Source organism: Leopardus geoffroyi, chromosome A2 (genome assembly GCF_018350155.1).
Source record: "Leopardus geoffroyi isolate Oge1 chromosome A2, O.geoffroyi_Oge1_pat1.0, whole genome shotgun sequence".
NCBI lineage: Eukaryota > Metazoa > Chordata > Mammalia > Carnivora > Felidae > Leopardus > Leopardus geoffroyi.
Window position 1 is genome coordinate 86,986,265 of NC_059331.1, and position 24,399 is coordinate 87,010,663.

General features: G+C 38.1%; 1 protein-coding gene across 10 annotated transcripts in view; it reads right to left on the reverse strand.

The window, feature by feature from the left end:
- CACNA2D1 (calcium voltage-gated channel auxiliary subunit alpha2delta 1) overlaps positions 1-24,399 on the reverse strand; it is a 495,933-nt gene that overhangs the window by 393,040 nt on the left and 78,494 nt on the right. For all 10 annotated transcript variants that reach the window (XM_045494628.1, XM_045494634.1, XM_045494626.1 and 7 more), the window contains exon 2: positions 10,908-10,989. In XM_045494628.1, the coding sequence (XP_045350584.1) occupies positions 10,908-10,989 (82 nt within the window). The remainder of the gene's footprint in view (positions 1-10,907; positions 10,990-24,399) is intronic.

The following is a 24,399-nucleotide window of genomic DNA, read 5'->3' on the forward strand; positions in this document are numbered from 1 at the left end:
GAGGGTCCAATACAATCACAAGGGTCCTTGAAAATGGAACAGAAAGATGGGACTGTACACAGGAAACCAGAGAGATCGCAGCATGAGAAGAAATCATTCCAATGTCGCCAGATTTGAAGACGTTGGAAAGGGGCCATGAGCCAAGGGAAGGACTTCTGACCCACAGGTTGTAAAATAATAAATCTGTGCTTTAAGTCAATAAGTTTGGGGGAATGTGTCACACTAATAATAGAAAACTAAAACAATGAATTAGTTGTGAAGAGCTCCAGCTGAGAGGTAACAATAATAATCAGCCTCTGGATAGTGATTCTATAATAAACTCCCAAGTGAGTCATTCTGTCAAAAAATAAAAATGCTAAGAAAGACCCCATGCTTTGAAGATTGTGATTAACATTATTAATTACTACTTTGCACCTTCATTTCATTACTCATTAGATTCATGTCATTCATTTCAATCATTCTGTTGAGAAATGGGTAATTTCCGTTCAACTTTACAAAATAATGAAATTATCTCAGGACTCCAACAATGACCTTCACAATAACATGGGATTCTGAGAAGAAATTCTAGAGAGAAAAGCTAAAAATATCAAAATAGATGTGCACACATTGTCCAAAAATATATACGAATTGGATGAATAAATATGATCCTACCTCATAATAATGAGAGGGATGAAAACAAACTGTGACATGACTCCCACGAACATTCTAATTTCACTGCCTTTTCTGGCTAAGGGGAGTAAATTCAAACATCTTCAAGGCAAATGCAGGTAGGAAAAGAGATGCCTTGTCACTTCAACTGCTTTAGATACTCACAAAATCAATTTCACTTGCTTTTACTTGAATTTTGCAATGCGGGATGGTTTGGTTATATGGGTTTTTTCTTCTTTATTAAGTGTTCTGTGGGCTTTTGAACTACTTGTTCCCTAGCAACTAAGAATGTCTTGTTTCTAAAAGATGTATTAGCACAAAAAGAATGATATAATGTTCTTTCGTGGTCACTTTCAAAGATCAAAGTTCCCTTACCTTAAGAAATTTTCAAATGATTCACAAGTATAACAAAGTCTTTCTTTTTATTTATCATAAGTTACATCATCACAGAAGCAGGCCAATAGAAAGGGATGTTCAGATATGTCAAGAGTCCTTCATGTCAGGTAAAGAGTAGTGACACTGGGTCTGAATTTGTCTTAGAATATATTTTACCAACAACAAAGAAAAATTTTAGAAACCCTACTTCCTCTGTTAAAAATTAGCTGTTAAAAAAATGAATGTTGCCATAAAGAAATATGCAATATTTACTAATTAGCTCCTGATCTCTTCAAATACTCCCTACCTACTCTTTAATTAAAACAGTAAATGATGCAATCTCATAAATAAATGTCAAGTTTTTTTCTAAATGTCTCACTCTTTAATCCTCTTTAGTACACTGTCAGTTGTGTTTAACACAATTAGTAAAAATCGCTTTAAAATATAGCATTTTGTTTCCTTTCCCATGTAACCTATCTTTCTGAGATAGGCTACCACCTTTGAACTTTTTTATGGCTAGAGATTTTTTTATTTGACTACCTTTTTTTTTTTTTTTTTCCAAATTGTTATTGAAATTCTAGTCAGTTAAACTACAGTGCAATGTTGGTTTCAGGGGTACAATTCAGCGATTCATCATTTACATACAACACCCAGTGTCCATTTTGGCTACTTTCAAGTAATTGCAAACATCATCTAACATTCATAGTTTATTAAGCATCACATTTGTTATATATTTCATATTTCCTTTAACCAGAATGTAAATTTCAAGAGGACAGAGATTTTGTTCATTGGTACACCCCAGCACATAAAACATGGTCTGCACATGGCCAGTACTCGTATCTACTGATGGCAGGCAGACAACACCTAAATGGTCATCACATCCTAAAAATAGACTAAATACACAAAAGCAAGGTAATGATCAATGTGAAGATTATTAGTGTTCCACTTAAGAGGGGGAGAAAATTGTGCTGTCAGAATTCAGAGTAAAATAAAATCACATGGATTATAGTAGTCAAAAAGATGCAATGACAGCCACACTTTGAGGGAAATATATATTAATATGGGAGGAAAGAAATCAGAATCTGTGTGATACAAGGAATTATTATTAGAAAATACAGACTGAAAGGCAAAATGAGACACACTATCAAGGAAACCTATAAAACTCAGGGTACTGGTTTATACCATAGAATATGGTCAACTCCAAGCTCTCTTGCTCAGAACTTCTAGTAAAGTTAATTAGCACACAGCAAGAATTCAAAATATAACATAGGCCTGTTTACTATGAACCTCAACACACACACACACACACACACACACACACACACACACACACACATATATGTGCTCACGTAATTATATACATATACGCACATATACATATATAATTGATCATGTTTGCGGGCTCCTGGGTGGCTCAGTTGGTTAAGCATCTCGACTTCAGCTCAGGTCATGATCTCTCCATTCATGAGTTCAAGCCCCGCATCAGGCCCTGCGATGACAGCTCTGACAGAGCCTGGAGCCTGCTTCGGATTCTGTGTCTCCCTCTCTCTCTTCCCCTCCACCACGCTCACTCTCTCTCTCTCAAAAATGAATAAACATTAAAAAAATAAAACAATTGATCATGTTCTTGAATTTAAGGTGCATATTTTTCTGATAACTATACCAAACCAGCATTCAAATAACAAACACAAGAGTTCAAAATACTTTCCCTACTCCTTCCATATGATACAACTTTTCAGCTGGGACACTATCACATTTAAGATGAGACATTACCTTTAAGAAGAATATTTAGGAAGAATGAAATCAGAACTGGAGAATGTTCCACAGTATATCCTGCTACTTGCCCTAGTTCCTATTAACGAGAATTTAATGGTGACACTTTCCAGCTTGCATTAGATGGCAGAAGGACCAGAACAAGTAACAAGCACAAATATGCCTGGGCTTTCTCCAAACTACACATCAGAACAGGTGATAATATTTAACTAGAAGGTTAAATGCAAGGGCTCATTCCTGGAACACAGAAACTAACCTATAACAAAGACTAAATTGAGCGAAAGAAAGAGAAAGAGAGAAAGAGAAAAAAAGAGAAAGAAAGAAAGAGAGAGAGGAAGGAAGGAAGAAGGAAGGAAGGAAGGAAGGAAGGAAGGAAGGAAGGAAGGAAGGAAGGAAAAGAAAGGAAAGGAAAGGAAAGGAAAGGAAAGGAAAAGAAAAGAAAAGAAAAGAAAAGAAAAGAAAAGAAAAGAAAAGAAAAGAAAAGAAAAGAAAAGAAAGAAAAAGAAAAGAATTCTTCAGATTTTAGGTTGGAGACATTTCATACATAAGGTAAAGAGTAAGTTTATCTTTAAGAAGGCTCAGAATTAGAGGTGCCTAGGTGGCTCAGTCAGTTACGCATCTGACTCCTGATTTTGGCTCAAGTCATGATCTCACCGTTCATGAGATTGAACCCTGCATCAGACTGTGCTGACAGCTCAGTACCTGCTTGGGATTTCCCAGTGCCGCTCTCTGCCCCTCCCCCACTTGTGCATGCACGCACGCTATCGCTCGGGCTCTCTCTCTCTCTCAAAAAGAAATAAACATTAAAAAAAAAGAATATTCAGAATGTTTTTTTTAAAAAAAGAGTATTCAGAATTAAAACAAGAAAAGCGTTAAGATACATATAATAAGAAGCCACCTACTTGGGTTTTTTGTTTGCTAATTCCAGAGATAACATTAACCTAGCCTCTTTCACTTTGCATATCTGGAGCCACATATGAACTGTGTGTGTGTTTTGAGTAACAAATTCATAAGCAATTAAAAGTACAAGAGATCATACTAGATTCTATTAAAACTAAATTAAAAAATAATTAACCATAGGCTGAGTGAGCTGCTTGCTTAATGTCCCTAACCCCAAATGACCCAAATTCGTTTTACTGCCAACAAAATAATTTTTAAAAGCAGCACAGTTTAATTTGCTCTTAACCATTATACTTAACAAATGGCTTTTCTAAAGCAAAACTGCTACCTATCAATGCTGATAGACAACTTTACAAATTTATATTAACACAAAGAATCCCATACGTTGATTCTTGCCTCAAATTTTTCAGTCCTCCTAGAGCCGTTTTCCAACCCGAGAGCTCCTGACAATTTTACCAGATGACTCTTTGTTGTGAGATGGTGTCCTGTGCATTGTGGGATGTATAGCAGCATCCTTGGCCTCTTGACTCTAGATGCCAGGAGCACCCCCCTCCTCCGGTTGTGACCATCACAAACGTTTCCAAGCACTGACAAATGTCTCCTGCCCCTGGCTGAGAACCACGGCTCTAGACATAAAGGCATGAAATGTCTTCAGGAAAAGTAAATAATGATGAGCTGTATGCTGTACCCTGAGAGTGTGCAGTAGCAGATGACGGTCTTTTATGCCATTCATCTTCGTGCTAGAGAAGCTGCCGCGTGGCTACATCACGTAGGGGTTCTTAGCCTCCATCTTCATTGTGCTGCTCACGGACAAGAAGAGAGCACAGGCGGCATTCTATCATTCCCTCTGTAATCAGTATTACCCAACCATTAGGTTGCTCTTTGGAAAAACAACGAATAATCATTTATCCCTTAAGTACTAGTACAATGTAAGCAGGTGTTAAGTACTGATTGATAATGGGACGGATTAGTAAAAGAAAAAAAAAAAAAAAAACCCTTTTATGAGTCTTTTACTATTCATGTTTGTGAACCCATAGTACTTCATTTAAAAACCAGTTAATAAAATACTGAAAGTCACCATCACATTAGAAATGCCCTGGAGTTTATTCCATACCTTTAAAAACGAATGTAATTAACCACTGCTCAAAAAAATTAGCTTCTTAATTTAAACCTCCAGTGGATGGGTGCAGGGAACCCATACTCTCTACTGATAGTACTCTCTGAAGTCAAAATAGACTTCTGGCTAGAGAGAGAAAAAAAAAAGTGGGTTTTTCCCCTAAAATAACTGCAATCTCAAGTTGCCTACGTAATTATGGTAATTGATTTAGTTACAACATTTCCTCATTGAGAGAATAAGGCAATGCTAAATAAAACCAGTAATTCTGGGTTTGCTTCTTTGTTTTTTATCTCTTTCAAAATATAGTCTTCACAACTGCTTCTTAATATCAATATCCAATAAGGTTATATTTGAAAATTAATTGTATTACTCTTATAAAATAGTAATTATGCTACATTTGTAAAGTAATATGAAGATAAGGCGACATTTTAAAACATAAAGCTACATTTTAACATGACATAAGCATTTAACGTTTTCGTAGCATCTGTGATGACTTTCCCGGTTCATTTCCTATTTCCTTTTTCCCCTATAACATTTCTGCGAGGAAGAGAGAGTGTTAAGATCTATCTCGCTTGACAAGCAGGTAACAGGAAATCTAACACCACCCAGCTACTTAGCTCTCCCCAGAGTAGAAAAGAAAACCCCAGCCCTTGCTGTTGCCTCAGCATCTTGCTGATTCCTCATCAGAATCACCCATGATTAATTATGTTCTTCTCTAGAGTATCTTCTTTTGTAAATAAATTAATATATTAAGCTCTCCACCACCTAGAAAATGAATATTCTATTTACATAAGTGACGTGACCACAATGTCAAAGTAAAAGCATCAGTCTATTAATACCATGAGTTACTAATGAAATTATTCACTTAAAACATTTATGTAAATACTAACTTAATTAAGAGTACTGAATGCTCAATATTTAGACACATTTCATAGTCACATCTTTGAAAGCATATTGAAATATGTACGCATTGATTTTAATATAATCTTAATGTATGAAATCACAATAGTGAATCAAAAGCCAGAAAATTCTATGATGATACCCGTGCAGAATGATTTTACCTCCAAAAGTACAATTCGGGGGGGGGGGGGGGCGGGGGCGGGGAGGATTCACCAATTTTCTTAAAAACATTTGCATATTCTAACCTAACATGTTAGAAATGCAGACAGAATCTGCATGTAAGAAGAAAGCCTTAAAACAAGGTGACACACATTGTGTCAACTCTCTTACAACGCTAAAGGGATAGAATAATGTCTGTTAACAAAAAGACTGGATTCCCAGAGCATCCTGCATTGTCAAAAACTACAACACAACATTAGAACTGAAACAGAAGGTAAGTGTCAGATATTGTGGGTGAAGATTTCAAAATGCGTACGTTGTTAACACTGTAGGAATCACCCCTGCACCTGAGATAAATACAAGAGGAGTCTGGGAAGCTTACAAATCATCCAAAAAAGCCATAAGAAAGGCTTCATATTATATGTAGGATGGGAAAGGAACAGAAAAGGAAATGTAGCAGAGGCCTCTTGCGATGTCCAGAAAGCTACAAATGTCTCTGCCTCTGGCCACGGGGATACAGAGGGAGTTAGGCCTTTACTGTCCCTGGGCGCCAGGGTTGAGGCACTTAAGTCCCCTCAGGCACAGAATTCCAGGAGTTACTCACTCACTCTGCAGATGGTGCAAGTTTCCAACTCTCCAGAGTGCCTCCTTCAATTCTGCACCCCCTGAAGATCACACGCCTCGCCTCAGTCTAAGTTCCGCTGGTGCCCGGGCCCCACCCGACCCTCACCAGGAAAAGAGACCTACTTGGAATGACCTATTTGAAAAAACTCCACCTCTCTCAAAACATCGTCTTCACACCAGCTTCCTAATATCAAATATGTGCTGCTTAGAGGCGAAGGAGTTACTACAGACTTAAACAAACGTAAATGAGAACCATCAGTCCAATTTTTTTAATGAACAGGAGGCCTCAAGGAAGTCTTGGATTCCTTTGGGGGAGGTGGAAAAAAAAAATAGTCCAAAAGGACAACAAAACTCGCAGATGGTTGTGATTTGCTTACATTATTGTGATTTGCTTTCCACACAGCAGGGTCGGTCAGGGGACCAACTGAGGATCTCAGACCTATTTGCAGAGTTCTGTTTTCTTTTTTTCTTTTTTTCACTTTTTTATTTATTTATTTTTTCAACGTTTATTTATTTTTGGGACAGAGAGAGACAGAGCATGAACGGGGGAGGGGCAGAGAGAGAGGGAGACACAGAATCGGAAACAGGCTCCAGGCTCCGAGCCATCAGCCCTGAGCCCGACGCGGGACTCGAACTCACGGACCGTGAGATCGTGACCTGGCTGAAGTCGGACGCTTAACCGACTGCGACTGCGCCACCCAGGCGCCCCTTTTTCACTTTCTTAAAGAGCTGGGGAGGGGCAGAGAGAGGGAGTGAGAGAGAAAATCCCACAAAAGCTCCACACTGCCAGTGCAGAGCCCAATGCGGGACTCAAACCCATGAACCACAAGATCATGACCTGAGCTGAAATCCTGAGTCGGACACGTAACCGTGTTCTTTTAAAACAACTTTTTGCAGAATTAAAAGTGTCTTTCATTGAAAAACAAACAGCAGTTTGTTTTTATCGATTCATCTTTAAAAAAGTTCCTCACAAAGCAAATTATCATTCTTACAGAACCCATTAATTCAGAATATCTGATAATTTAGATACTGGTTGAAATTTAAGTATATTTGTACATGAAATATTTTATCAACATATTAAGTGAGAAAATAGTTGCTCAAGAATGTTTTACAAACTTAAAAACTTTGTTTCCAAGAATACTAAGACCACCTTAATTTTTTTAATGTTATCTATTAGTTAATATATGATCATCAGCCTCTCTCGACTTGTCAGCTACAGGAATTCATAGGTCTATGTGTGTGTGTTTAAAAGTCATAAAATGGGACTGCTCAAAGATTTCAAAGAAGACACAAACAAATAAAAAAAAAAAAAACATCCTTTGTTCATGGATCAGAAGAATTAATATACTTCAAACAGCTATACTACCCAAAGTCATAATCCCCATCAAAATACAAAAGGCATTTTTCAAAACATAGAAGAAGAAATCCTAAAATCTGCATATGGCTTGTTAAAAACAGAAGATAATATTGTATTATAGGTGTATGTAAAGTGATAAATAACATTACAATCGTACTGCAATATATAAATGTATCAAGTAACACAATGTACATCTTCCATTAACACAATGTATTAATCATTATCAATCTTCCTGGGCTAGTATTTAATGATGCCATAAAGCAATTTTTATAAAATTAGAAAGTTGCCTTCTTTTAGCTATGTTGCCTCATCGTAGCTGCTTCTGAACCTTCAGGTAACAAGCTAGTTCTGTCCTGTGATGCCAGGAAAAACAGATCCATTAAATAATTAGGGAAGAATCACCATTTCCACAATATTAAGCATCAACCTAGGAACCTGCTAAATTCCTCTATTCAACTTTTGATCCTCACCGTGCATCCAATACCCCCAAACTCAGCATAAAGTTCACTCTCGGGGCACCTGGGTGGCTCAGCAGGTTAAGCGTCTGACTTTGGCACAGGTCATGATCTCGCGGTATGTGACTTCGAGCCCCGCGTTGGGCTCTGTGCTGGCAGCTCAGAGCCTGGAGCCTGCTTTGGAATCTGTATCTCCCTCTCGCTCTCTGCCCCTCCCCCGACTCATGCTTGCTCTCTCGCGCGCGCACTCTCTCACTCTCAAAAATAAATATACGTTGGGGCGCCTGGGTGGCGCAGTCGGTTAAGCGTCCGACTTCAGCCAGGTCACGATCTCGCGGTCCGGGAGTTCGAGCCCCGCGTCGGGCTCTGGGCTAATGGCTCAGAGCCTGGAGCCTGTTTCCGATTCTGTGTCTCCCTCTCTCTCTGCCCCTCCCCCGTTCATGCTCTGTCTCTCTCTGTCCCAAAAATGAATAAACGTTAAAAAAAAAAAAAATTAAAAAAAAAAATAAATAAAAATAAATAAATAAATAAATATACGTTGAAAAAATAATAATAAAGTTCACTCTCAAGTCTGGTGTCCTTCAACTCCTCTGAGCTTTAAGTTTCCATGGCCAAAAAGAAATGCAACCCTTTAGCCCCTATCAAGGACCTTTTCTTTCTAGGCAAAAGGATAGGGGCATATGGAATCATTTATCTATGCAAAATAACACTCTTTATGAGCCCCAATACTTAATTTTTTTCCAATAATAGATTCTGCATTCTCTCTCTCTCCCGTCCCTTGATATAATATATAATTATATTATTTGTATATTTTTTCTGTCACATAGTTAGGTATATGTCTCATAAGCAAAACACTGTGGGGATTTTCTTTCCTCCTGTCCGTTCTATTTTTTTATCCAAATGCAGACTAGGCCATTTATTCATTCATCAATATTTGCAGTATTCTTAGTAACCTGTGCTTGATAAAGCATAATGGAAATCAGGTAAGTTGTTTTTGGTTTTTGTTTGTTTTTTTTAATGATTCATTGCAAAAGGCAGATTCGGCAAAAGGGTTTACATCTTAACACCAAAAGTAAAAGTGAGGTCAGCCAAGAAAGTGGTTTCTGAGGCTAGAGAAACCCTGGAGTGAAGGACAGCTCCTGAGAGCAGTTTATTCTTAATCTCAAACTGCCAATAAAGAGAGTCATAGAACTTCTAACCAGAATCTGTCAAGTCTCATTTCTTTTTTCTCATTCCACAAACTGTCACTTTCATAGAGGCTTGCCTTATTATCAGACACGATTTCATTTTTTTAACCCATCGTCCAATAAGGAATCATTGCAGATCCCAAGCATCACCTTCCAGTAAGTAGCTTTCCGGAACCTTTGTGCCCACAAAATGGAAATTTCTGAGTAGTACAGTGTCAGTCTTCTGAAGAGAGGAACTGCATTTCTGTCAATCGTTGGCACCTGAACGGTGCCTGGGACATACTATGTGCTTAACAACTGTTGATGAGAATTAAATTTAATCACTGTTATTCACAAGGAAACACTTTTCATTTCCAAATGTATTCCCTATCTCCTCTCACAGATATTTGTTTCTTAAGATACTTTTGCATGTTGAAACTTCCAACTGGTTTATAAAGAGATTCTAGAATAACTTTTTAAAGTATTTGTTAGTAGGTTTCTTTATGAAATTCAAACAATATATACGGTAACCATATATTCTAGTTTCTGCCTGGGAGGAATATTCACATATAAATATTCTTATCACAAATATTCATATATCATACATATATTTGCTTTTATATTATATCTCACCCCACCAACTCCTCACGTTTTTGGAAAACAAAAGGTCTCACTGTAACACTAAGAACACAAGATAAAAGTACTTTCAAATTATTACATTACTTACACTGGTATCGAAGTAGTGAGACTGTAAAGAAATGACATTTAATTTTTTTTAAAATCTCATGGAAATTACATGTAAATGCTCTTTTCCAAGGAAAATAATCTATATAAGATGCTATACAAATATTTATACGCTGCTATCATTTCCAAGAATCATTTTAGAGTGACTTTCATAGCCATTTCATAAATCAGAAGAAGAAAACATATTTTATAGTGTCTCCTTCTCTTACACAAAAATCTTTATTACCCATCTCAATGACTCACTCTAGTCTCCAGACATGGCTATAAACACTTTCCAGCCATTTTTAAAAATAATATCTACCCTCAAAAAAAGAACATGTGTTCCCACTGAGGATATTCAAAAGAATCCATCAAGGACTTAAAGTCACCACGGTGTGAGAGATTCTAAAATATACCCTGAAGAACAGGCACATGAAACCCCACTATGAGTTTTAGGGGAGTCTGCACATCACATGAACTCATCTAAGGTAAGGCTGTGTGTAAAGTGTAAAGCATGGTGAGAACGCGACATTAATTGCCGGGAATGACATTCTTTGCTCACAATAACTAGCAGGTACCAAGGGTCCTTCTCAGAATCTCACTACCCGATGCACATGAAAAATCACATCCTATTCATAATATAGAAATGCAGTTTCCTAGAAGACAGAGTTGCATTCAAAGATTCACAAATGTCTTGCAGTTGTACTCACATCAACAAGCTGATTGACTCCACTTGCTGTTTTTGCCAGTGTGACAAGGTCTTCTTGCATCTTATCCACCCATGACTTGATACTGCAGAAACCAGAAGAGAATGTTCCATCAGAACTCTGGCAAAGCCAAGCCACACGCATTCGATATTCGTGCCGTACATAATTCATTAAAGCGCCTCGAAATCTCTCCCTCCCCCCAAGTTCCTACTATGTCCACCCTCCCAACCCATTCTCAAATTACAAAACCAATGAACCTTTAGGGTCTACTTCTTAGGATGGTGATACCCCACAAAACATAAAAGAGCAAATGACACAGATGTCTTGTTCAACATAAGGGTATTCCCTTAATTTTTATGAAAATTATATTAATAGTTACTAAATAGATTATTCTAAACATGGAGCATCTGGGTGGCTCAGCAGGTTAAGCACCCAACTCTTGATTTTGGCTCAGGTCATGATCTCATAGTCATGAGATCAAGCCCCATGTAGCTTGGGATTTATTTACTTATTTATTTTCTTTCTTTTCTTTTCTCTTTTTTCTTTTTTTTTCTTTTCTTTTCTTTCTTTTTCTTTCTTTCTCTCTTTCTCTCTTGGGATTTATTTTCTTTCTTTGTTTTCTTTCTTTCTTTCTTTCTTTCTTTCTTTCTTTCTTTCTTTCTCTTTTTCTTTCTCTGTCTCTTTCTCTCTTTCTTTACCTCTCTCTCTCTCTCTCTCCCCCACCATTCCCACTCTCCCCCTTTCAATATAAATAAATGCACATTAAAAAAAATTAACTAGGGGTGCCTCGGTGGCTCAGTCAATTAAGACTCTGACTTCAGCTCAGATCATGATCTCACTCACGACTTGTGAGTTCGAGCCCCACGTCAGGTTCTGTGCTAACAGCTCAGAGCTTGGAGCCTGCTTCAGATTCTGAGTCTCCCTCTCTCTGCTCCTCCCCTGTTCGTGCTCTCTTGCCCCTTCAAAAATAAATAAACATTAAAAAATATTTCTTTTTACTTTAACTAAATTTCATCCTTTAGTTTGTAAGTCTTCTTAATATAATACTAAGGAGGTGTTACAGGTAGAATATTTGAAAAAAAAGTAAGAAAATATAAATTCTTTTAAATTTTTCATAATTCTATTAGACAGTGGATAACCACTGTTAATATTTTGATATTCTCGTCTTTTAAAATTATTTCACATAGTTGAAAGCCTATTATGTAAAATTTGTATCTCTTGGTTTGCTTAGGTCATACGACAAATACTCCCTCGTGCCATTATAAATATTTTATAAACATTGTATGTTAATGGCCACTTAATATTCCATTATCTCTACATGCCATAATATGTTTGACCATCCTTTTTGGTTAAAATATAGAGTATCATCAGTTTTAACCACTGTAAATTACACAGCAGCAAATACCTTACTGAGTAAAGTTTAAAACTATTTCATTTCCTAAGCCAGACTTTTAAATTTGGAATTTCTGGATCAAGCCTTAAGTTTTAAAGAAACATGTTGAGCATTAAAATTATGACGGGAAGATTTCAGTTCAAATCCTTTTCATGTATATACTTCAGATTAACGAAATGGAGACCTTAAAATACAAGTTATGGACATCAGGACATTTTAGAAAAGCTTAAATCAATGGTCTTATTTCTTCCTGGCATTAGAGACATTACCAAATAGCACACAATGTTCCCCCCTTCAAATCAATATAATTTAATTTCTAATCCCTTCATATATTTCATTTATTCATCCTTATTTATAAAAAGACATAAAATGTGTATTCTTTTCCGCCCATACAAATATAAGAAAACACTAGTAAGAATGATAAGAAATGATATATTTGAATTTGAACTTCTGTCTACATATATATGACATCTGTATTTATCTTTTCCTTACGTATCCTACTTCTTCAAATTTGATTAGTATCAAATGTTCTTCCACCTTTAAGAGACCATATCCAAGAGTGGTTTAGAAAAGTGCTGTTTTGAAAATTAACTATGTGGGCGCCTGGGTGGCTCAGTAAGTTAAGCGTCTGACTCTTGAGTTCATTCAGCTTAAGTCAAGATCTCACGGTTTGTGAGTTCAAGCTCCATGTCAGGCTGTGCTGACAGCAGGAGCCTGCTTGGGATTCTCTCTCTCTGCTCCTCCCGGGCTCATGCTCGCTCACTTTCTAACTCTCTCAAAATGAATAAAAAAGCATTAAAAAAAATTAACCGTGTATTTCATAAGTGTTCAATTATGAGATTTAACCACGTTTGTCTTTCTTTTCCTTGAATAGATAAGAATTCCAATAGAACTACAATGTTACCAACTTTTTGTCAGATAAATTTAAATATAACAGAATAAAAAATTAAATGTGGGGGAAGAAAGCATAATGCAATAAAGGGATCTAAATGAGGTATAGAAGAACATATAAAAAAAAAAGCTGATAGGGCCGCCTTGAAGGCTCAGTTGAGCATCCAACTCTCAATTGGTCAACCTGAAAGGTCAGGTAGTGATCCCACGGTTGTGGGATCAAGCCCCGTAATGGGGCTCTGCACTGAGTGTGGAACTTGAGTTTTGCTCTCTCTCCCTCTCTCTCTTTCCCCCCAGCTAGAGTGGGCTCTCTTTCTCTCTCAAAAAGTACAAACACACACACATACATACATACATAAGTTGATAAGCTAAATAGGAAGAAGGAAAACAGAAAGTCACCAAAAAAAAGGAAGAAATGCCTTAAAGAAAAACACAGAGAATTGACTTACATGTGAGGCAAACTAATTAATACATAAAAGCTGGGGGTACTTGCACACAAATGAAAATAAGGAAGAATATCTACTAAACCATGCTATACAAATATGATTTTCAAAGGTAAATAAATATCAAGAAACAAAAAATAAATACCTGGGAGGAGGTTATAGAAAGAAAGCTATAGAATCGTTAAAATGAAGGCTACAAACCACATTATTCTAATACTATGCTTTCTGCTGTTTATAAACTGGTGCATATTGTAGGGGCCAAAGGCAGGCCACCATGATGGACCCAAGATGTGCCACTTTAGCATGAAAATTATTTTAAATTAAAAGCAATCAAATTCCAGTAGATTTAGGAAAAGCTCTTTAGCCCCTCAACTGTCTGCTTGTATATGGAAGACAGCTATGTATAGAGATTCTTCCTTACTTAAGAAACATATCTACATAATAGGGAACCTCTGTTTTTGAATAATCTCCTTTTACCTTCTTGCTAATGGTCTTTCTCCCCTTTGTAACCTCAGACTCCATTCCTCCCCTTAGCTTCATACAAGTGTCATGTTGCTTCAATGTCTTTGAAATTTCCGTGTCTGTGTGGATTCCCCACAGGTATGCTATTAAATTTGATTTTCTTCTATTAATGTGTCTCATGTCAAGGTGATTCTTAATTCAGCCAGAAAGAGCTTCAATGGCAGAGTGAATTCTTCCTCCCCAATAATACATTTGAAAAACAGTATAAATATTAGTATTCTTATTACTATTATTAGATAAATAACTGTATTAGATACTGTTTATTAGATATGTACCATTATTAGATAAATAAATTGTGCTCCATTTCTACACTAAGAATAATAAATTACAGTAGGGAATGGGCAGGCGCAAAGACCACTGACACCATTTTCTAATTCACATCATACTATTTCAATTCTCCAAACAGTTACTCAACAAGTCCTAAAACCCCGAGTATATAAGTCACCTCTTCCCAAGGCACCTGGGTGGCCCAGTTGGTTAAGTATCTGTCTTAGGCTCAGGTCAGGATCTCACAGTTCGTAGGTTCAAGCCCTGTGTTGGGCTCTGTGCTGGCAGCCCAGAGCCTAGAACCTGCCTCAAATTGTTAGTCTCTCTCTCTGTCTACCCCTCCCTGCTCACGTTATGTCTCTATCGCTGAAATATAAAATAAACGTTAAAAATCAATCAATCAATCATCTTTTCCCAAATGTAATTCTCAACATTGACAAATAGAAGTATTATATATCCCCGGGGCTACTGGGTGGCTCAGTCGGTCGAGTGACTTCGGCTCAGGTCATGATCTCACAGTTTATGAGTTCGAGCCCCACGTCGGGCTCTGTGCTGACAGCTCGGAGCCTGGAGCCTGCTTCTGATTCTGTGTCTCCCTCTCTTTCTGCCCCTCCTCCACTCATGCTCTGTCTCTGTCTCACAAATAAACATTAAAAAAAAAAGAATTGTTATATATCCATTTCGCTAGGCAACTGAAAGACAAAGACGATATATGTGAAAAAACAAAAACAGAAACAAAAAACCCACAACTCACGCGTGAATTCTGACTTATGCTAAAGTGATCCAAAACGTGCATTCTAACTTGACACCTGAGTGTACTGTCACTGCCAGTGTTCATTGAGATTAACCTGTTTTGGCTGAAAGTAATCGAGGACCTATCCACTCTTCTCACCCCCAATGACAACATGTCAAGAACACTTTATAGGAGCAAGGATTATTTTTCATAGATATGACGTGCTACCTGGTTTTTCTAAAATTCATGAGTAGTATGCCTTTCCAACCTGGAATTCGAAGATTATAATGACCAAGAAATAAGCAAAGATCCCATTCATCAGAAAAGGGAAAAATTACACAAGGCAAAACTCATAGCTGCAGATTCTTTCTTGGACTTTCTCTTTCTCAGTAAATTGTCAAGCACATACGTACAATCACTAAGCTCTATTTTACTACCGCCAGAAGGTACCATGAAATTTGAGACAATTAGAGAGGATATATCCTTTTCATGTAATAAGAAATGAATACAGCAGTCCACAAGGAAGAATTCATTGTTTGCTCTTTGTTAATCCACTCAACAAGAACTCACGTCTGCTGGAGATATCAAAAACTGCAGATGCAGAAATGACAAATATATGCCTTATAATCCACGCTCAATCCTATGACCCTGGCATCATGACCTATGCCAAAATCAAGAGTTGGATGCTCAACTGACTAAGCAGCCCAGGCACCCCTACCCTTCTACGTTGTTAACTTAGATAAAACTTAGACAATAGAACGCAGGTTAACAAAAGACAGGTTTAGAAGGGGAAAGCACACATATTTATTTAATACACGTTTTACATGACACAGGAACCTTCATAAGGAAATGAAGACTCAAAGGGTTAAACCTGAGTGGTGTTCCTGCTAAGTGTGATAAAGACTAGAAAGTCATGGAAAGATATAACAGAGCAAAGAGTATAAACAAAGTGTAGTAAACTAGGGGGAACTTAACAAAGACTATGCATTCACATTCTTTTCTCTGTCCCTTGTCTTCAGAAATAAAGGATGCTCCTTTCCTCTGGGGTTAGGGAAGGCAATTTTCATAGGAAGGGAAGGTCAGGAAGTCTTTGCATGTGACATTTCTCAAACTCCTTCAGCTTAAAATATTCCGTACCATATTTGGGGGTAGTGTGTCCTGAATTCTAGCAGCGGGATACATTTCAGGACCAAGAGATAATCACTTAAAGTTTATCAAGTAGTAATGCAGGGAGATGGATGGAGAAGACTTTCTGGAGTAACAGCTACTTGAAGTGAGATTTGAAAGATGAGTGGAATTTGACAAAATTGAGAAAGCACATAAACAAGAATGAAGGCAGAAGGAATATAAAAGATGGCCTAAGTCGTCTGAATAGCTGGCTGGTTCGACAAATGACACAGAATGGGAGCAGGCATGGCAGGGACAAAATTGAGGCAGATAGATGGTCCAGACCAAGCGTCTTAAATAACATTCTGAAGCATTCAGAATGACTTCCCAAAATAATGGAGAGATCATGGAAAATGTGAAGTTAGAGAGGAACAAGAGCAATTAAGTATCTATAAACATCATGAAGTAATTTTTTCACACAGCTAAGTGGACAGTGGCTCTGAGGGAAAATGAAAAATGAGAAGGGAGGGTCTAGATAAGAAATGATGGGGATTCAAACCAGCCCAGTAGCAGTAAGAGGAGACAGAAAAATGGAGGAGAGGTCAAGTACGAGAAATTTTCTCAACAAAAATTCTGAAGTATGGACAACAGAATTTCATGTTCTACTGGATATAGACAGTGAATGGAGAAAGGATTTTAGAATGATTCATGGAGTTCTTCAATTAAACAGTAATAGGACATTTTGATAGAGAAAGCACAGAAGGAACAATTTAGAGAGACACTGATGAGTTTTTATTGGTTCAATTAGATATGTTTTGGGGAGATCCATGTGGAGATATTCAGTAGGCAACTGAATGTACTAGGTTTGGGGTTGTCTGAAGTTTAATACGAATATAAAGATTTGATGTTTACGATGTATGTAAAGGACATTAGGTAAATCAACGCATGACTCTCAAAGGACAGTGTATGGAAGGAGGAAGGAAATACACAGTACTAGAACTGTGGAAAATAATGTTTAAAGAACTGGCAGAGGATCTGAGTAGTAGCAAAAGAGAAGAAAATCCAAGAACAACACTATCATAAAGCCCACAGACAGGAAAAGTCTCCAGAGAGGATGTAGGTATAGAGTCATCAAATAAGGTGGGAGAAGTCTACTCACCTTATGTGTAAGGAGAACGAGAGAAACACAAATTGAAGCCTAGTAAAGAATGAAGTACAAAGAGTTAGTACTTATCTTTGTTTTTTAACATGAGAGATTGAAGCATGCTTCCATGTATAAGAACAGAAGTAGAGAAGGAAACACTGAAGATTCAAGAGTGAACATGTAATTTGTTGACAGAGCAAGGTCCTTCAGAAGACTCTAGATCAGGCTTCTTCTTGTTCACCCCTTGTATTCCAAATATGAGAGTGGAGATTAAATGAATAAATAAGCATAACACAGGAGACACCCAATCCATGGCTAAAAGGGAGGATACCTCTTCCATGGAGATAGAAAGGAAAATGTAAAAGCTTTTAGGTAAATGGAAACAACCAGAACAAGTTGATCAAAAAGTTGAGACATTTCCACTTACTGGTCTCTATTTCTTTTGTAATAAAAGAGACAGAGTCATCTGTTCAGAGATGAGCAGTGGCTATTAGGTAGGCTTGCAGAGAAAGCTTGGAGGTTTAAAAAAGAGCATTAGCTGGAGGGTATTTAAAGATGTGCCCTATACTGAAGGTCATCATTTTTTTTCTGGTAGTAATCAGCATAACTGTGTGACTTTCTTCACTATCTCTTGACTGGAGAGGGAAAGAGGAGAGAAAAAAGGCATTCAGATAAATATGGGGCAGGTATCAGCAGGCAGGAAAGGATAAGGAAAAGTGAATTGCAGGACCTAAACATTTCAGGATCACTACTCATTCTAAATAATGAAGACACCAAAAATCCCATTAAAGTGTTATAGTATTATATTCATAAACAAGGTCTCTTTTCCAAATCTTTTTTCTATGAAATAAAAAATCCTATTAAACTATTTCTTGGGAGATGTGGAAATACTGCCACTGCCGAACTTCAATCCTTTCTCATTTTTTGTTAGCTTTTAGCCTAACAATCTTCTAAAAGAACATGCTTGGAGATGAAACAAAGGAAGTGGCCCGGATACGCATACCCCACTTGACATCACTTAAAACAATATATGCATTTTTACAGGACAAATTCCTAAAATCACCATAAAATAAAAGGGATTGCTCACAGAAAGTTTAATAGTTCGAACGTTTTCTCTTCGGAATATATATATATATATATATATACACACACACACACACACACACACACACACACACACACACACACACATGCTACAATCTCTGACCAATGCATATTTGATCATATAGATACAACAGAAATTAAGTAACAGGTATACTATTTCCGTGAGAAAACACAATGGATTTCAAACATTACTTACTCTGCTTGGCTCGTTAGAAATGAAACTCCCTGGCTTCGAGACTCAAGTGGTAACAGAGGCTTCACTATTATGATAGCTTTTGAGCGGGATAGGTAGTCAGGAGAGTAACAATGGATGGTGTTTGCAGCAGGAAATCATAGGAAGCTCTCAAGAACTGAAATGTAGTCAATGTACGCATGCAACAGAACATTTCCTACCCCTTCGCTACCCCATTTCCCATTTTTACACTGTCCTCTTGACCCATGGTTCCTTTAACTCCCGGGACCCTATCTCCTACTCTTCCTTCTGTATTATTAAAAACGTTTTGGGGGGGGGGAGGGGCACCTGGGTGGCTCAGTTGGTTGAGTGTCCAACTTCACCTCAGGTCACGATCTCATGGTTCGTGAGTTCGAGCCCCACACCGGCCTCACTGCTGTCAGCACAGAGCTTGCTTCAGATCCTGTCCCCCACTCTGTCTGCCCCTCACCCACTCATATGTGTTCTCTCTCTCTCTCTCTCTTTCTCTCTCAAAAAAATAAATAAACCTTTTTTTTTTTTTAAGTGTATTTATTTTGAGAGAGAGAGAGTGAGCATGAGAGGGTCAGAGAGATAGCGAGGGAGAGGCATTCCCAAGCAGGCTCCACACCACCAGCACAGAGCCTGCCCCTCAAACTCAGGAACCATAAGATCATGACTTGAGCCAAAATCAAGAGTCAGATGGTTAACCGACTGAGCCACCCAGGCGCCCCTATCTATATTATAGTCTGACTCCTTTTCATCCTCTTAAGATCAAATATTGTTGGTTTCTCAACATCTGTATTTGATCCTTTCCTCCTTTCTCCGTTTTCTTGATTTATACTGCTTCAAACTCTTATACTTCGAAGTACCTGGGTGGCTCAGTCACTCGAGCAACTAACTCTTGATTGTGGCTCAGGTCATGATCCCGGGTGATGGGAATGAGCCTGTGTCTGGATCCACACTAAGTGTGGAGCCAGCTTGATATTCTTTCCTTCTCTCTCACTCCCTCCCTCCCTCTCTCCTTCCCCCCTCTTCTAACCCCCCCCCACTCACTCTCTCTCTCCAAAATATATGTGTTAAAAAAAAAAAAACACCTCATGACTTCAACTATCACCTCACCTATATAAGCTCAACATCTGAGCTCCAGTTATATCTTAATGACCACTTGCTAGATCATTCCAACTTGATTTCCATCATCCTTTCTCAAAATACCTCTAAAACTGAACTCAGTATCTCTCCTCCCCATGGTACGAACCCTCCTGTATTCCTTCTCCTTGTGGGAGTTTTGATAACAATAATCTTCTCAACCCATGCCGCCAATTCTTTCATCATATCCCTCCTCCAATCCTTTGTTAAATAACAGCCTTTCAGCATTTCTTCCCAGCACATAGTTGATAGCTAAATGCATTAAAACCTTATTTTAATGCCAAACTCCACACCAAAGTGATAAACAGTCACTCTCTCACTCAGTTATCATAAAAACTAGTTGTTTGTTTTCCAAAGATGAGAAAAGTTATAGTTGAGAAAAGTTACACAACCCAACCTTCCAGCATCTTACTTTCTAAGACCTTTCACTTCAACCAGCCTCGCGCATTTCCACGCGTGGGGTGGTCCATTTCTGTGTTCTGCTTTGCTCTATAACCTCTCCCTGAAATTAATCCTCCACCACCACTATGATGGGATAAATTCCACAAATACTCTAGTATCACCTTTCACAACCCTCCAAACTAAAAATTTTCTCCTCTGTCCACTCAGCTCCAAAAGCATTTTAATTGTACTTGGTGCTTATTCCCCTGTACACATTCAAGATTAGATGGATGCATTTTTATTCTCATTTAATCCTCAATATGTTTATTATAGTACCCTACATACAGGAGGCACACAGGCATTTATAGAACCCATAGAAAAATATGTTGAAATGAAATGTCATTGCATTATTATGCTTTTAAAAAGCACAGTTATATTTATTATTTTTTATTTTTGTTTTTCAATATATGAAATTTATTGTCAAATTGGTTTCCATACAACACCCATTGCTCATCCCAAAATGTGCCCTCCTCAATACCCATCACTCACCCTCCCCTCCCTCCCACCCCCCATCAACCCTCAGTTTGTTCTCAGTTTTTAAGAGTCTCTTATGCTTTGGCTCTCTCCCACTAACCTCTTTTTTTTTTTTTTTTTTTCCTTCCCCTCCTCCATGGGTTTCTTTAAGTTTCTCAGTATCCACATAAGAGTGAAAACATATGGTATCTGTCTTTATCTGTATGGCTTATTTCACTTAGCATCACACTCTCCAGTTCCATCCACATTGCTACAAAGGGCCATATTTCGTTCTTTCTCATTGCCATGTAGTACTCCATTGTGTATATAAACCACAATTTCTTTATCCATTCATCAGTTGATGGACATTTAGGCTCTTTCCATAATTTGGCTATTGTTGAGAGTGCTGCTATAAACATTGGGGTACAAGTGCTCCTATGCATCAGTACTCCTATATCCCTTGGGTAAATTCCTAGCAGTGCTATTGCTGGGTCATAGGGGAGGTCTATTTTTAATTTTCTGAGGAACCTCCACACTGCTTTCCAGAGTGGCTGCACCGATTTGCATTCCCACCAACAGTGCAAGAGGGTTCCCGTTTCTCCACATCCTCTCCAGCATCTATAGTCTCCTGATTTGTTCATTTTGGCCACTCTGACTGGCGTGAGGTGATACCTGAGTGTGGTTTTGAATTGTATTTCCCTGATAAGGAGCGACGTTGAGCATCTTTTCATGTGCCTGTTGGCCATCCGGATGTCTTCTTTAGAGAAGTGTCTATTCATGTTTTCTGCCCATTTCTTCACTGGGTTATTTGTTTTTCGGGTGTGGAGTTTGGTGAGCTCTTTATAGATTTTGGACACTAGCCCTTTGTCCGATATGTCATTTGCAAGTATCTTTTCCCATTCCGTTGGTTGCCTTTAAGTTTTGTTAGTTGTTTCCTTTGCTGTGCAGAAGCTTTTTATCTTCATAAGGTCCCAGTAATTCATTTTTGCTTTTAATTCCCTTGCCTTTGGGGATGTGTCGAGTAAGAGACTGCTACGGCTGAGGTCAGAGAGGTCTTTTCCTGCTTTCTCCTCTAGGGTTTTGATGGTTTCCTGTCTCACATTCAGGTCCCTTATCCATTTTGAGTTTATTTTTGTGAATGGTGTGAGAAAGTGGTCTAGTTTCAACCTTCTGCATGCTGCTGTCCAGTTCTCCCAGCACCATTTGTTAAAGAGACCGTCTTTTTTCCATTGGATGTTCTTTCCTGCTTTGTCAAAGATTAGTTGGCCATACGTTTGTGGGTCTGGTTCTGGGGTTTCTATTCTATTCCATTGGTCTATGTGTCTGTTTTTAGCACAGTTATATTTATTAAAGTGCTTTGTTTACTAATTTCTTCTTCTTCTCTCCATAATCCACATCAGAAAAAAATGAACTGCAGGACCCATGCATCTAGAAAAATCACACATTTTTGAAAAAGTGGCAAATTTTCAAAATATGATTGAATATTATAAAGAGATTATTAAATCTCTAGAGTGAACATTTTACCATTCCAAATCTTTCAAGTGTATAATGAATGCCACAGACGAGAGAAAAAAAATCTTGTAATCCTTCTCCGCCCCTATAGTAACTCAGAGTCAACTAGCAGTCTATGTTTCCAACTGTTTAGCGATGTCTGCAGACTCGGGCTAATTTGGAGCATTCACTGTGAAATCTCTCAACAATTATTTTATGGAATAATTAAGCTAATCTTTTATATCGTGTGCTTCACTTTATTGTACAGAAACAGCCAACATTTTAAAGCAAAGATATAAAAAATTCAGGTTTTCACTAAATTTGAAAGAAAGACACTTGCCATGCAATAAACACTGTTCCCTTCGAGGTCAGATTTGCCCATTAAACAGCTTTCAAAAGAGTAACGCACAGCTCAGGAAACTCTTTTTTCAAAAAAAAAAAATATACATATATAGTAATCCATTTCATTTTGCATGCACTTGAGGAACATCAAATTCAGAACAGCACAAATTACACCCTGTTTAATCTATTGTAAAGTGTAATTCTTGAGTACAAAGAGTCAAGTCTGCATAGTTATCTATTTAATTGTTTTAAATGCTACAGAGAGAATGTACCTCTTTACTAGTTGGAACAATGGAGCTAAAGTGATAGCTGAGAAATGTTATAATGGGTCCTACCAAGACTAACTGTCCTTCCTTGCTGTATTTGATGTGGCAAGTCCTCTAGAAAAGAGAGAGAGGTGCATGAAGCCCCTGCTATCAGTAAGGACAGGATAGTAAAATAGACATCTTTCTTTCCACACCCTCCTTGAATTACCCCACTAGCAATTAGCATAGAGACTAAAGCAGAAGAGGAACAGGAGACACACAGAGGAAGGTAGGGGGCTGTGAAAGTAAGTCTGCACCCTTTTTATTTATTTTTTTTTTTAACGTTTATTTATTTTTGAGACAGAGAGACAGAGCATGAACGGGGGAGGGGCAGAGAGAGAGGGAGACACAGAACCGGAAGTAGGCTCCAGGCTCTGAGCCATCAGCCCAGAGCCCGACACGGGGCTCGAACTCACGGAACGTGAGATCGTGACTTGAGCGGAAGTCGGACGCTTGACCGACTGAGCCACCCAGGTGCCCCAACCCTTTAAAGCTTTTGTCCTAAGCATTCTCTGCCTATACCACTATTCTTAAGAATTAATTTTAGGGGCACCTGGGTGGCTCAGTCGGTTAAGCATCTGACTTCAGCTCGGGTCATGATCTTGCGGTTCAGGGGTCTGAGTCCACGTCGGGGTCTGCACTAACAGCTCCGAGCCCGGAGCCTGCTTCAGAGTCTGTGTGTCTCTCTCTCTGCCCCTGCCCCGCTTGCGTGCGCAAGCTCCCTCACTCTCTCTCTCTTTTCAAAACTAAATTTAAAAAATTAAAAAAAATTTTTTTCAATATATATGTATTTATTTTGGGGAAAGCGCAAGCAGGGAGGGGCAGAGACAGAAGGACAGAGGATCTGAGGTTGGCTCTGCACTGACAGACTGACACAGCAAGCTGGATGTGGGGACTGAACTCACAAACCTGCAAGATCACGACCTGAGCTGAAGTCAGATGCTCAACCAACCTAGCCACTCAGGTGCCCCATAAATAATTTTATTTTTAACCCAAGGAAATAGGAGACATAGTTATATCCTGTGGACCTGGGGAAAAATTTAAATATCACAAGATCTAACAATCCGACCATTTCAGTTATGTTGATATATATATATAAAGAGCTTATTCATAAATTTGAAGTAATAAGATCATATATTTCAAAAGTGTTCTACTTGCTATAAATATCCCACCAATGCCACACTGCTTTTTGTTATATAATAAACCACCCAGAGTGTTCCTGCAGTTGGATAAATATAACATAAGTAAGCCAAAGATGTAGATAGCTTAGACACACTATTCTGCTAAACAGGCATTTCTGATAACATAGATAACTATAGAATTAAACTTTCTTTTGGTGTAAAAAAGAGTGCTTGGTAACTGCATTAAATCTAGGATTGTCTGTGAGATGGGTGTTATGCTAGGAATGTGAGTTCCTGAAATTATTCTCAATTGAAACCATTTTCAATAACACTGCTGCTCTGTTTTTAGAAAGCTGTTTAGATCTGTGAAGTGCTTAAGTATTCCGTTTTTATCTAGAG